Here is a 12500-nt window from a genome sequence, read left to right on the forward strand (position 1 = left end):
TATAGGTACTGTACACTACAGTACTATAGTACACCTACCTATACTACATACAAGTACTATGATAGTACACCAACGTATAGGTCTACAACTGCATATACACTCTTATTCTTCATTTTTGATCATTTTGGGGGTATCAGGTGAGATTGAGAAACGCATGTAGCATTTAGCCTGGAATTTCTTTGCATTTTTGTTACAAACTCGTTGCAGCATTTGGTACGTTCAACAATCAGTATTGAAATGCTCATATATAGCCGTGTGGTCTTCTGGCTATGAGAGAACTGACCAGACCACACATACATATGCATGCATACATTGCACATATATACGCACATGCATACACATTTTTTTGTTACAAGGACCCTTAGGGCCCAGGTTACTGCAGACACTAGGTACTTTGCTACTTTACAATCTAAATCTAGCAGTTACTATTTGTCACCAAGTCTCTTCATCTTTGCTGCTTGGACGGAACTGACACTTTGCTGCTTGGACAGAACTGAGAGAGAGGCAATTGTACGTTAGTTCCTTGCCCAAGGGAACTAATGCATACACTTTTTTTGTTATTATTAAAAGTTGGTTTACAACTTCTAAATCAATCGCATGCATGCATACACACATACATACATGCATACACATGCATACACATGCATACACACATACTTAGTAGTGATACATACATACATGCATACACCTATAGATACACATACATACATAAAGAGAATCATATATTTTTTCTTCAAGTACAACTATACATAGATGTCTAGACCACTAAATAGAGGACAAGCCAGTTAAGTCATCACAATCTAAACATAAACGATCTAAAACTAAACAAGCGTTAAATTTCCACAGACACACAGATAACTGTTCGTGTAGCTGGCACACAGACTGGCTGGTAGTAATGTTGCGGTGGTAAGCAGCTCTCTTGGCAATAACTTTCAAAGTTTCCAAACTTTGAGGAGACCACAATCCAAGAGTTTCCACAGCCAGTGGAAAAAATTGTGATCCAGCCTGCGAATCATCATCATCATGTTTGAGATCCTTCTCTCTTTCCCCTGCATCTGCTGCTTGTCCAGGGTGAGTGGCGGCAATAGCAATGAACCGGGGAAGTAACGAGTTACGGACTGTAATGTCAAAGAAAGCTGAAGGGCCATCCAAGAAGTCGGGATGAAATAGGTCACCTGGCTTCTTGTAATTATTCGAACTGCAGCCCTGTTCTACTTTGCAATCACTGTTATCAGAGATTAGATGTTGAAATAGCACGTCTCGTAAGGCGTCGTGCCTTTTGGTGCGCAATGATCGTCTTCCACAGCCCAATAAATGGTTGAGATATTTGTCTGACACATGACCACAGATACATCGGAGATTACAGCTTTGTGATGAAAAGAAGGGCAAACCTAACCAGATTTTAGATGCTGTTGTAAACTCCTCTCTGGTCATAGACAGGCCAACTTTGGGGTTTGGAAATGCCCGTAACCATGAACCAGAATGGGGAGCAGACAAAGTACTAAGGCAAGCTTGATCCCTGAGGCTGCTGCCAGCTTTAACAGTAGACAGAAGACAAAAATCAAGACCATACATACATGCACACACATACATACATACATGCATACACACACACACACACACACACACACACACACACACACACACACACACACACACACACACACACACACACACACACACACACACACACACATTTACATATAAATTAACTTATTAGTGTTTCTATTTGCAGTCCTTGGGACTTACAAAAATTTCTGTTCGACCAATGCAAGTTCTGTGAGCAACCATTTCCTCCTTATGCTCAACACTATGTCAACATGAAGAGACACTTCAGCAATCTCTATTCAGTCAACATTCATGATGGCGACCTTTCCATTGCTGGCATGCTCAGCATGCTTGAACTCGAATTTGAAGGTCAAGAACACAGCGGCATCGACGACGCTCGAAACATTGCCACAATCATGCAGCAAATGATGCGTGATGGCTACGTATTGAGGAACAATCGTGAGGTGTTGCTGCAGTAATCAATATATTAATTTTAATTTGTTTTATGAAATGGAGTAGGGGCTAGCTTTTGCATTGTTGGTGTAGTAGAATTGACGGGAAGTAAAATTGTGGCTTCAAGGGGCACTTTAGGGCTAAAATTGTTGATATCAATACTATTTTTAAATTGTTGATATTTTACATGATAAATTTCTTTAATGCCTACATTCGTATCTAGGAGTTGTAGAATACAGCATAGCCGTTGTGTGTGTGTGTGTGTGTGTGTGTGTGTGTGTGTGTGTGTGTGTGTGTGTGCGTGCGTGCGTGCGTGCGTGCGTGCGTGCGTGCGTGCGTGTGTGTGTGTGTGTGTGTGTGTGTGTGTGTGTGTGTGTGTGTGTGTGTGTGTGTGTGTGTGTGTAATTACTTACCTTTCTGTTTTGTCTGGGACTGCAACTCTAGGCCTGAGAATTTACCCCATAGCATGGAAACGGCAACCTGGGTGTTGTCACTCATGGTGTAACTCAACGTATCCCCTTCTAGTGTTACACTAGGGCGGTACCTGGTGCTAATCATATCAGTACACCAAGCTCAGCTAATATATATGATCCTTAGCTTGTTTTTCTATCAGTTACTTTGCTCTACTGCGTCTGTCTCTTCTAATCGTCTCATCAGGCGTCAACTCCTTGTGCGTCTGCTTCACTTCACGCAGCTGCTCAGACTTCACATATTGACCATTTGCTGGCGTGCTAGAGACGTCAGAGGCTTGTCATCGACTGTACGAGTTCCTACTGAAACCCCACGCTTTTAGACACACAACACGCAAAGAGTAGAGCAACGCGAAGGTCTAGGCCGACATGCTGGGATGGAAAGCAAACGTCGTTTTGGCTGCTTTGGCCATGAGCACGGGAGCAATGTACGGACGCTCACTGGCGCCGGAATCGCCATTTTCAAGCGTAAATAACAGCGTGAAGGTGAGATACAGTCGGTGGGGAGATTGTAGGGCATGTGCAGCATGCGGTCGGTTGAATAGCGAGGATAAGGGATAGGGTTGTTGTGGCGGTTGGTGGGTGCAAAGGTATTTAGAGACATGAAATGTTAGACTATAGTGTGTTGTTGGTGTGCAGCCTGTGCGGTATGCAAAGCCCGTCTCGTCGTCGTGTGTTGTGCCGTCGCATCGTATTCCGGTGTTACCTCGTTGATGTGACAAATGGTGGACGTGATGAGTAGAGGAGATCTACAAATGTAGAGGAAGAGTGCACCGGTTAACTTCCGGGAAATACTGAGTAATGCGCAAACCGTTGGTGTTTGGTAGTTGTATGTATGTTGTATAGTGACCGAGTTAGGGTCAGTCGGACAGAAGCCTGTTTTAGAACTAGATACCTAGACGAGGTCAATGCATAGAGTTACCAGTAATGTATACTTCCGGGGTTTTTCCACGTTCTTTGTTAGCTTCTTTTTTTGGACTACCACATGTTTTTACATTCTATGTGTATATATATTATCTGGTCTTTTAGTGTTAGGAATCAATACAGAAAGATCGAAAACATAGACGGTTGCCATTGTTGTATTTCTGTAAATTGAATGAACACTTGTCTGGTTTCTGGACATGTATACATACTAGACTATTAGTTGAAGTTCCAGTGCATTGTCTCTTACTACAATGACCCTTTTGGTTAATTAATTCTCTAGAGGTAAAGGCGGGGTGTTTTTGATTCTTAGTGAGTATGTTCTAAGCCTTGGTTTGCCGCTCATGCTTTGTAGGCTACCAGAGCCAGGAACATTAAAAGTTTCCCAATCAATCAATAAATCCCCTAGCCGCGTGTATTATATAGTGATTTTCAAATGCAGTGAGGCTGTGCTGCATGCGTCTAATACAAACTAGACCGACATTGTGAGTACACTAGACATTAACAAATATATTTCACTGTTTATATAGTTGTAGTAGAACAAATTGGTCAGAAGATTATGTCTATATATATATATATATATATATATATATATATATATATATATATAAGTTTGTCTTTTGTGTCGCTTTTTGTTTTTCTTGGAGTATTAGACATCTTCAAGCTCAACGTCAGAAACGGAAAGAACAAATTGTTCCTACCAACAAGTCATTTGTTTGCCAATCTTGTGGCAAGGAATGCCGTTCAAAAGCAGGTGTTAAATCCCATCAGAGACACAGAGGACACTAGAGAGAGTCATCACTGTTATCAGTGGACATGCCTTCATATATAGTCTCTGTTCTAGTAATAGAGAGAGAGAGACTATAGCGCCTAATGCAAGTCTCAATTGCATGCGTACTAGAAAGCTACCTTCAATGCATGGTCTGCAAGATACACATCCATACATTACCACTGATGCATCCACTGATGCACCCACGTGCATCTTCCTCGAAAGGTGGTCAGTAAATGTACTGCATGTATACCTACTAAGCATGAAGAAACGTTACAGTGTAGATGTAGACTCTAGAGGTCGACTGCCTATACGAGGATGCATGCATGCACTGTATCACATCCGTATTTAACTAAAATGCTAGGCAAGACAATAGTCAATTGTCTAGAAGGCATGCATGGCCCACAGCCTCAAAACCGAGCAATATTTTGCACCTCCTATTACTGACACTGCACCTCCTAATACTAGACACTTTGCACCAGAATGACTATTTCTGCCAAAACAGACGCGTCTAGACAACGTGCATGCAGGTATGCAGGTCCTACTACTTGTGGAACCTGTTAGCTTAACTTATCGATCTAGTGTCAAATAACTTCATACTACCAGTCCACGTGACGCTCTGAGGTAAATACCACATTGCATGCGGTTTATCTAGGCTAAGTTACCAGCTATTAATTGTCCGTCTGTCCGTCACATCAAGTGTCCATCTTTCCTCTCTATCAAGCAACACAGTTGCAGCACAGCATTCCATCTCTTTTGTAACAGCGAGAAAAACTGCATGAAACAATAGATCATATCATATCATATCATATCATATCATATCATATCATATCATATACTAGAACCTTGTCGCGGTCATAAACAGCTTGCGGTCATAAACAGCTTGCGCTGGTGCTTACGTTCAATCTGATAAAACTACATCAGATGGTGATCTAGTTTTATGTGTTTATTATAGTATAGGATACTCTAGTCTTCCTAAATGCTTTTGTACGTATTAGGTGTACTCTTGAATGTTCAATCATATGCGTAGCTAGAGTGAGTTGACGCGTTACAGAGTTAATCAAGGGTAAGAGAACATACTTTGTGGCAGTTAGGTATTTACAGCAGCACAAGGTGGTCGCTTACGGCATTGAGATAATGACGGTCTCCGCTAGAGTCTAGACGTAAATTTAGTAAACACTATAAGACTTTGTTATCATGAACGGTGACACACACACACACACACACACACACACACACACACACACACACACACACACACACACACACGCACGCACGCACGCACGCACACACACGCACGCACACACGCACGCACACGCGCACGCACACACACACACACACACACACACACACACACACACGCACGCACGCACACGCACACGCACACGCGCGCGCGCGCACTCAAAAACGGTAATATCAGTAGCACTTTGTCAGTTACCAGACGCTCTGCCGGTCCATGTAAGGACACTCGAGTCTCGCTAATAATTAATTAATTAATTACACAATAAATTTTAACAACACACGTTGATATCAATTACTACATTAAATAACTGTTGAGACAATAATGTGTGACAGCATATCTTATTTTAAATGTTGCACAAACGCTTTCATAATTCTAAACTATTATGTGCCGCTGTACGTGTTACCTCCGGTCGAAACTCCAAGGCCGTCTGCATGTTGATATCAATTAACTGCCCGGTATGTCTAAATTTTTGTTGGTATTCGGACGCATTTTAGTCGTCGTTGCTATTGCATCGGACACGTTTAGAGAGGAACTCGTGATGCGTCCACTTCAGGATGGGAAAGTGGCGGCCCATTTCGAGTTTACAATCGAATCCAACGCGGAGATTGTAACAGACAGGTGTGTGTGTGTGTGTGTGTGTGTGTGTGTGTGTGTGTGTGTGTGTGTGTGTGTGTGTGTGTGTGTGTGTGTGTGTGTGTGTGTGTTTATATATTTGGCATTTTGTCTGTCTGTCTGTTTGTCTGTTTGTCTGTCTGATTGTTTGTTTGTCTGTTTTTGTTGTTTGTCAATTTATTTGTCTGTCTGTTTGTATGTCTTTCTATCTGTCTGTCTGTCTATTTGTCTGTCTGTCTGTCTGTCTGTTTGTCTGTCTGTTTTCCTGTCTGTCTCCCCTGTCTATCTGTTTGTGTCTGTCTGTTGGTCTGTCTGTCTGTCTGTCTGTCTGTCTGTCTATTTGTCTGTCTGTCTGTCTGTCTGTTTGTCTGTCTGTTTTCCTGTCTGTCTCCCCTGTCTATCTGTTTGTGTCTGTCTGTTGGTCTGTCTGTCTGTCTGTCTGTCTGTCTGTCTGTTTGGAATTCCCATATAAATATAGGTCTGACTATTTTAGTTGCTTTTTGTTAGTTTACATTCGCATGATGTGACATCCATATCAGATTGTTATTGTGTATGTGCGTAGAGCTGCTTCAGAGTTTGCACAACATTATGACTTATTTCCAAAATCGCTCGGACAGATCCTCCACAAGTTTTCCGTCTACGAGCTTCACCTCTCCCTCACACAAGGACACTGGCAGCACAATGTATGGGGCTATGCTCCCCACCCCTCCCCTCCCGGGGTCCAGATGTGGGCGTGGTTCCTTCCCACTGTGTCCGACAGTGACAGCAATTGGCGAGGACTCACCAGTACTCTCTCTGGTCTCTTCTGTGCATCCCTAAATTCAATCGATGAGACGAACACGGCAATACCCACATTGTCGTTTCATGCAAACGGTTTCAACCCATCACACACTAACCGGTCATGTCTACGATACGTCAGTCTGACACGAGAAGCCGTGTGCACAGAGAATCTGACGCCGTGGAGCAAGCTGCTACCGTGTACGTCAAAGGCTGGACTAGCAACACTCCTCAATGCTCTCACATTGTACAACACGAATTACCATTCTCTTGGTATTCACGTCACACTCACGTGTGACCAACACACAGCCTGTTCGACGAGCGAATTGAAATTAGAGTTGAAGCACGTCTTGACTGTCGTCTTCGATCCTTTGCGGAAACGTCGGGCACAGAGAAACTGGTCTATGAAGAGTCTATTCGGACGAACTGTGTCATCTCCGTGTCCACTCTCTCACAGCAGCACCATTTATGTTGACATACCTGCTGGCGACGACGTCGAGTTCTCGCCCCTATATGATAGACGGAGACGAGGTGAACACGGAGAACTCGTCGAGTATGACGTGAACAGTCGAGGTGATCAAGACGCGGGGCTCAATGTCGTAATGAAATGGAAGAACGAGTTTTCGTATCCGATGAGTTTGCAGTCGTCGCCTCTCTTTGCTCGCTCGTATGTGTTAGCATACGGAAAAGAGTTTGGATATTTGCATATTGAGGTGACAAACATGGGAGAAGGAGATGTCGTGAATGCATCGTTGTTGCAGCTGGTTCCGTGGTACTTCCGTGTCTACATCAGCAGCCTTCGTATCGAGCTGAACGGCGAGCCGTTCGTGATGACCGAACAGCTCAACTATGTTCCCGGCAAGGACCGTGCTCGGCCTCATACGTTGGAGTTGCTGTTCGACATTCCATCGGAATCGACTGTTCACTTCTCGGTTCGTTTCCAGAAGGCGTTTCTCCGGTGGACAGAACATCCTCCTGATGCCAACCATGGATTTTACATTCCGTCGGCTGCGATTTCGTTTGTCACAAAGTCGTCGGCTTCGTTCCCTCGTTCACCTGCCGCTCAGTGTATCTATACGGAGCCTCAGTTGGTTGTCATGGCAACACCAGATTTTAGTATGCCGTATAACGTGATTTGTTTTGTGTGTACGATCATTGCCATCGCGTTCGGAGCGATACACAACTTGACAACGAAACGGTTTGTGGCTGAGAGTAGAGACAAGTTGACTAAACTGGGTGAATTACGGCAACGGTTGAAGAAAGTGTTCAGTAGGAGAACGTCGAAGGCCCAACCGAGTGGCCAACAGTGATGATGTATGTAGCTAGTTGATGTCACACTACAATGTAAATGATTAGAAATTTGTAGCAATTTCCCTCACGTGTTTCTTTGTCTCTACATGACACACACACACACACACACACACACACACACACACACACACACACACACACACACACACACACACACCACACACACACACACACCACACACACACACACACACACACACACACACACACACACACACAGCACTCTGTTAATGCAAACAACATCCCACAGCCACACTCTGATTACAACAAAATTTACATCATGTTTTGCATACAGCTTATTGCTTTCAACTAGTAGCAAATTCAAATATCAGCAACAATCCAAATCAACAATAGGACACAATCGTATGATACAAGGGTGAAAAGTCATGCATGAAACAGAAGAATGTCAGTAAAGATGCTTTCAATCAGAACACAGAAGCCGATGATGTATAGCCAGTTGAACTTCTCCTTGGGCACGTCACCTTTTCTTATCCACCAAAACTGTGACAAAAACAGTCAAGTGTCAGGGTCACAACGGCAAGATAATCAGAGTGAGAATGATACCAGAAAGACTTCGGTTTGCGCAAAACCTGAAAGAGAATGAAGTTAGATGCACGTACAATGTACAATGTACAGTGTGTGTGTGTGTGTGTGTGTGTGTGTGTGTGTGTGTGTGTGTGTGTGTGTGTGTGTGTGTGTGTGTGTGCATGGATGCACATGCATCTCACAATACACTAGACTATTGTATTGGAGGGATGCATCTCACAATACATTAGACTATTGTATTGGAGGGATGCATCTCACAATACACTAGATTATTGTATTGGAGGGATGCATCTCACAATACACTAGACTATTGTATTGGAGGGATGCATCTCACAATACATTAGACAACCAAACAGATGTCCCCCACACATCTACCCTTCATCATTCGATGCCAACTCACTAATAAGACTGACGAACAACAGAATATAGATGCCATCCTCTTGTAAAGCTCGCACAATAGAAAGAATGAACGTGATCTACACACAACGACCAATGACTCAAGTGACGAAACCACAACCGTCACATGACAGAGACAGCACAACACATGCTGAGCATGTCAGCAGAGAAGCGCCTGTCAATGGCGCATACACCATCACTGCCTCAATACTACACTCCTCGCAATAGCTTGCTTACCCCAACTGCTATGATGACACAAGAAACGAAGGCGATCTGCAACGCTCTCTAAGAGAAAAATTTTAATTTCGCGTTCACACAGGACGACAGAGTAATAAGGTTTACCGTCTTTGGAGTGTCTGCTTTATCGTAAAATAATGGATCTTGCGCCGGTTTCGACGGGTTGGAACCGAAGATTGGAGAAGTTTCGGCCATCATTCGATGTTATCCGGGATATTAACTTGTGTTACAAGTCACGTGACGTAGTGACATGTTGCAGTCACTTTTCGTCTTTGTGTCTTGCAAGTGTTTGTAACGTTTCGGCACTTTGCACACATCATGACAAAAACATTAATTACGTACTGTTACCTATTAACGCAAATTATTATTTATACATTCCAAATTAATATCCCGGATACGTAGCTATGCAAAAGTACCCGGATAAGTATACTTGTTATTGTTAGTACCCGGATGTGCACACTGTAGGTGTGTGTTGCTGTCTTGTCGTCGCTTCCGGTCTGAAGACACGTTTTGAAGGATGGCAGCCGGCGTGTTGAGCGTGGCGATTCAGACCAAAGTGATGCGGCAGGTTATGGAACCGATCGAGAGTCAGGTAAGGTGAGAGTGAAGAGGGAGGAACCGAAATTGCTGCATACGTGATGAGATGGGACTCGGAATGCACTCACATGCGTTTCTTTTGTCTGTTTTATGACATCGGTCTGATTTTATGCTCCTTGGTTATGGATCGTAGGATTGTTGGCTTGCTGCAGAGCAGAGCATGCGTGGTAGAGCTGATGTGTTGTGGTGGTTTTGGAGTAGACAGTGAGATCTGATGTGTGGGGAGCTCGAGTGCAATATTTTAATGTATTGTGATCTGTATCTTCTAGCACAAAAATAATGTATTGAGAGATGCATTCGTTTGATGCAGTAGGCAAAGAGATGCATTCCTCCAATACAATAGTTTAGGGTGTTATGAGATGCATCTCTTCAATACAATAGTCTAGTGTGTTGTAAGATGCATCCCTTCAATACAGTAGTGTAGTGTATTGTGAGATGCATTCCTCCAATACAATAGTCTAGTGTATTGTGAGATGCATCCCTCCAATACAATAGTCTAGTGTATTGTGAGATGCATCCCTTCTATACAATAGCCTACTGTATTGGGAGATGTATCCCTCCAATACAATAGTCTCATGTATTGTGAGATGCATACCTCCAATACAATAGTCTAATGTGTTGAGAGATGCATCCCTCCAATACAATAGTTTAGTGTATTGTGAGATGCATCCCTCCAATACAATGGTCTCATGTATTTGATAAACGAACTTATTTTGTTTGGTCTATTTTTTTATCTCTCTCTTTGTCAAGCCATCTCTCTATAATAGACGTATCTGTTTGTTTGTCTATTTGTTTGTCTGTCTGTTTGGCTGGCTGGCTGTGTGTGTGTGTGTGTGTGTGTGTGTGTGTGTGTGTGTGTGTGTGTGTGTGTGTGTGTGTGTGTGTGTTTGTCTACCTGTATGTCTGTCTCTCTGTTTGTCTGTCTCTTTGTCTGTGTGTGTGTGTGTGTGTGTGTGTGTGTGTGTGTGTGTGTGTGTCTGTTTGTCTACCTGTATGTCTGTCTCTCTGTTTGTCTGTCTCTCTGTCTGTCTGTGTGTGTGTGTGTGTGTGTGTGTGTGTGTGTGTGTGTGTGTGTGTGTGTGTGTGTGTGTGTGTATGTCTGTTTGTCTACCTGTATGTCTGTCTCTCTGTTTGTCTGTCTCTGTGTCTGTCTCTCTGTTTGTTTGTTTGTGTGTGTGTGTGTGTGTGAGTGTGTGTGTGTGTGTGTGTGTGTGTGTGTGTGTGTGTGTGTGTGTGTGTGTGTGTGTGTGGTGTCTTTTTGTCTGTCTGTGAGTTTCCATATGTGCCTGTCTGCACATTGTAGGAAGCCAATGAGTTTGACATTGTATTACATGTGTAGGTGGAGCAATTGGTTGTAGTGAATGACACAAGATACAAAGATGGGTCTCGTATGCCAAATCTTGTTCCGTCTGCACAGCGAGTCATCGAGACAACAGACAGACTGTCAGCAACAGCTGAACGTATAGCAGTTGACAGCAATGATGAAGTACGAATGTCGTGTGGATGGTGTGTGTGTGTGTGTGTGTCTGTCTGTTTGTCTGTCTGTCTGTCTGTCTGTCTGTTTGTCTGTCTGTCTGTCTGTTTGTCTGTCTGTTTGTTTGTCTGTCTGTTTGTTTGTCTGTCTGTCTGTCTGTCTGTTTGTCTGTATGTATGTATGTCTGTCTGTCTGTCTGTCTGTTTCTCTGTCTATCTGTCTGTTTGTTTGTCTGTCTGTATGTCTGTCTGCCTGTTTGTCTGTCTGTCTGTCTGTCCGTCTGTCTGTCTGTCAATGGTATTATATTTTCATAAATCAGAACTATTACAGGCTAAATCAAATTAAGCAAAGCACGATACACTACATTACAATGACAACTAAAAAACAAAAAACTGAACATTGTCTGTCTGTCTCCCGGATAACATGGATGGACATCACAACGTGCATGGCCACCATAGAAGACGCCTAGCGCTGACGCAAGGTAAAGATGTGTGCAATCCATGATGACAATGTTGATACAGAGGAGTAGACAATATGGGTAGAGGAAGACATCACGACGTACATGGCCACCGTAGAAGACGCCTAGCGCTGACGCGAGGTAAAGATGCGTACAATCCATGATGACAATGTTGATACAGAGGAGTAGACAGTATGGGTAGAGGAAGACATCACGACGTGCATGGCCACCGTAGAAGACGCCTAGCGCTGACGCGAGGTAAAGATGCGTACAATCCATGATGACAATGTTGATACAGAGGAGTAGACAGTATGGGTAGAGGAAGACATCACGACGTGCATGGCCACCGTAGAAGACGCCTAGCACTGATGCGAGGTAAAGATGCGTACAATCCACGATGACGACGCTCAAACAAAGGAAATGTTGGCGCAAAGACACGAAGAGGGAAGTACCAAACAATGACTTGTAGACAGCAGACTGTGCAGATGAAAAGGTGAGCAAACAAACGATCAAACACGAAAGGGGGCCCCAATGGCCAACAGAGTCATAAACGGCGTTAGCGGCCGAAGCCGCGAACGATGACTTGGACCACGACTTGAAAACTCTTCTCCTTGATCCTTGAGATGAACAGACTAGAAATGTGTGGTCCGCCACTCTTTATCCGGGATCTGTCTGTCCGTCCGTCCATCT

The 12500-nt window shown here is 43.6% G+C and overlaps 4 protein-coding genes across 4 annotated transcripts in view; 3 read left to right on the forward strand and 1 right to left on the reverse strand.

Moving 5' to 3' along the window:
- LOC134180905 (3'-5' exoribonuclease 1-like) overlaps positions 1 to 2252 on the forward strand; it is a 6340-nt gene extending 4088 nt beyond the window's left edge. Inside the window, exon 4 of the mRNA XM_062648092.1 lies at positions 1736 to 2252. Coding sequence (XP_062504076.1) covers positions 1736 to 2027 — 292 coding nt within the window. The 3' untranslated portion in view covers positions 2028 to 2252. The remainder of the gene's footprint in view (positions 1 to 1735) is intronic.
- A 3610-nt stretch (positions 2253 to 5862) lies between these two features.
- On the forward strand, positions 5863 to 8161 carry LOC134185204 (GPI transamidase component PIG-T-like). Its single transcript, XM_062652989.1, has 2 exons — positions 5863 to 6022; positions 6579 to 8161. The coding sequence occupies exons 1-2, from the start codon at positions 5943 to 5945 to the stop codon at positions 8101 to 8103; spliced, it is 1605 nt and encodes a 534-aa protein (XP_062508973.1). The 5' UTR covers positions 5863 to 5942; the 3' UTR covers positions 8104 to 8161.
- Positions 8162 to 8352: 191 nt separating this feature from the next.
- Positions 8353 to 9505, reverse strand: LOC134194815 (uncharacterized). The gene is made up of 5 exons (XM_062663785.1): positions 9388 to 9505; positions 9283 to 9330; positions 9050 to 9125; positions 8668 to 8693; positions 8353 to 8604 (listed from the first exon to the last, which is right to left on the reverse strand). The coding sequence occupies exons 1-5, from the start codon at positions 9478 to 9480 to the stop codon at positions 8488 to 8490; spliced, it is 360 nt and encodes a 119-aa protein (XP_062519769.1). The 5' UTR covers positions 9481 to 9505; the 3' UTR covers positions 8353 to 8487.
- Positions 9506 to 9722: 217 nt separating this feature from the next.
- Positions 9723 to 12500, forward strand: part of LOC134189583 (vinculin-like) — a 23413-nt gene continuing 20635 nt past the window's right edge. Inside the window, exons 1-2 of the mRNA XM_062657904.1 lie at positions 9723 to 9874; positions 11219 to 11365. Coding sequence (XP_062513888.1) covers positions 9800 to 9874; positions 11219 to 11365 — 222 coding nt within the window. The 5' untranslated portion in view covers positions 9723 to 9799. The remainder of the gene's footprint in view (positions 9875 to 11218; positions 11366 to 12500) is intronic.

This window comes from Corticium candelabrum, chromosome 1, assembly GCF_963422355.1.
Source record: "Corticium candelabrum chromosome 1, ooCorCand1.1, whole genome shotgun sequence".
Classification (NCBI taxonomy): Eukaryota; Metazoa; Porifera; class Homoscleromorpha; order Homosclerophorida; family Plakinidae; genus Corticium; species Corticium candelabrum.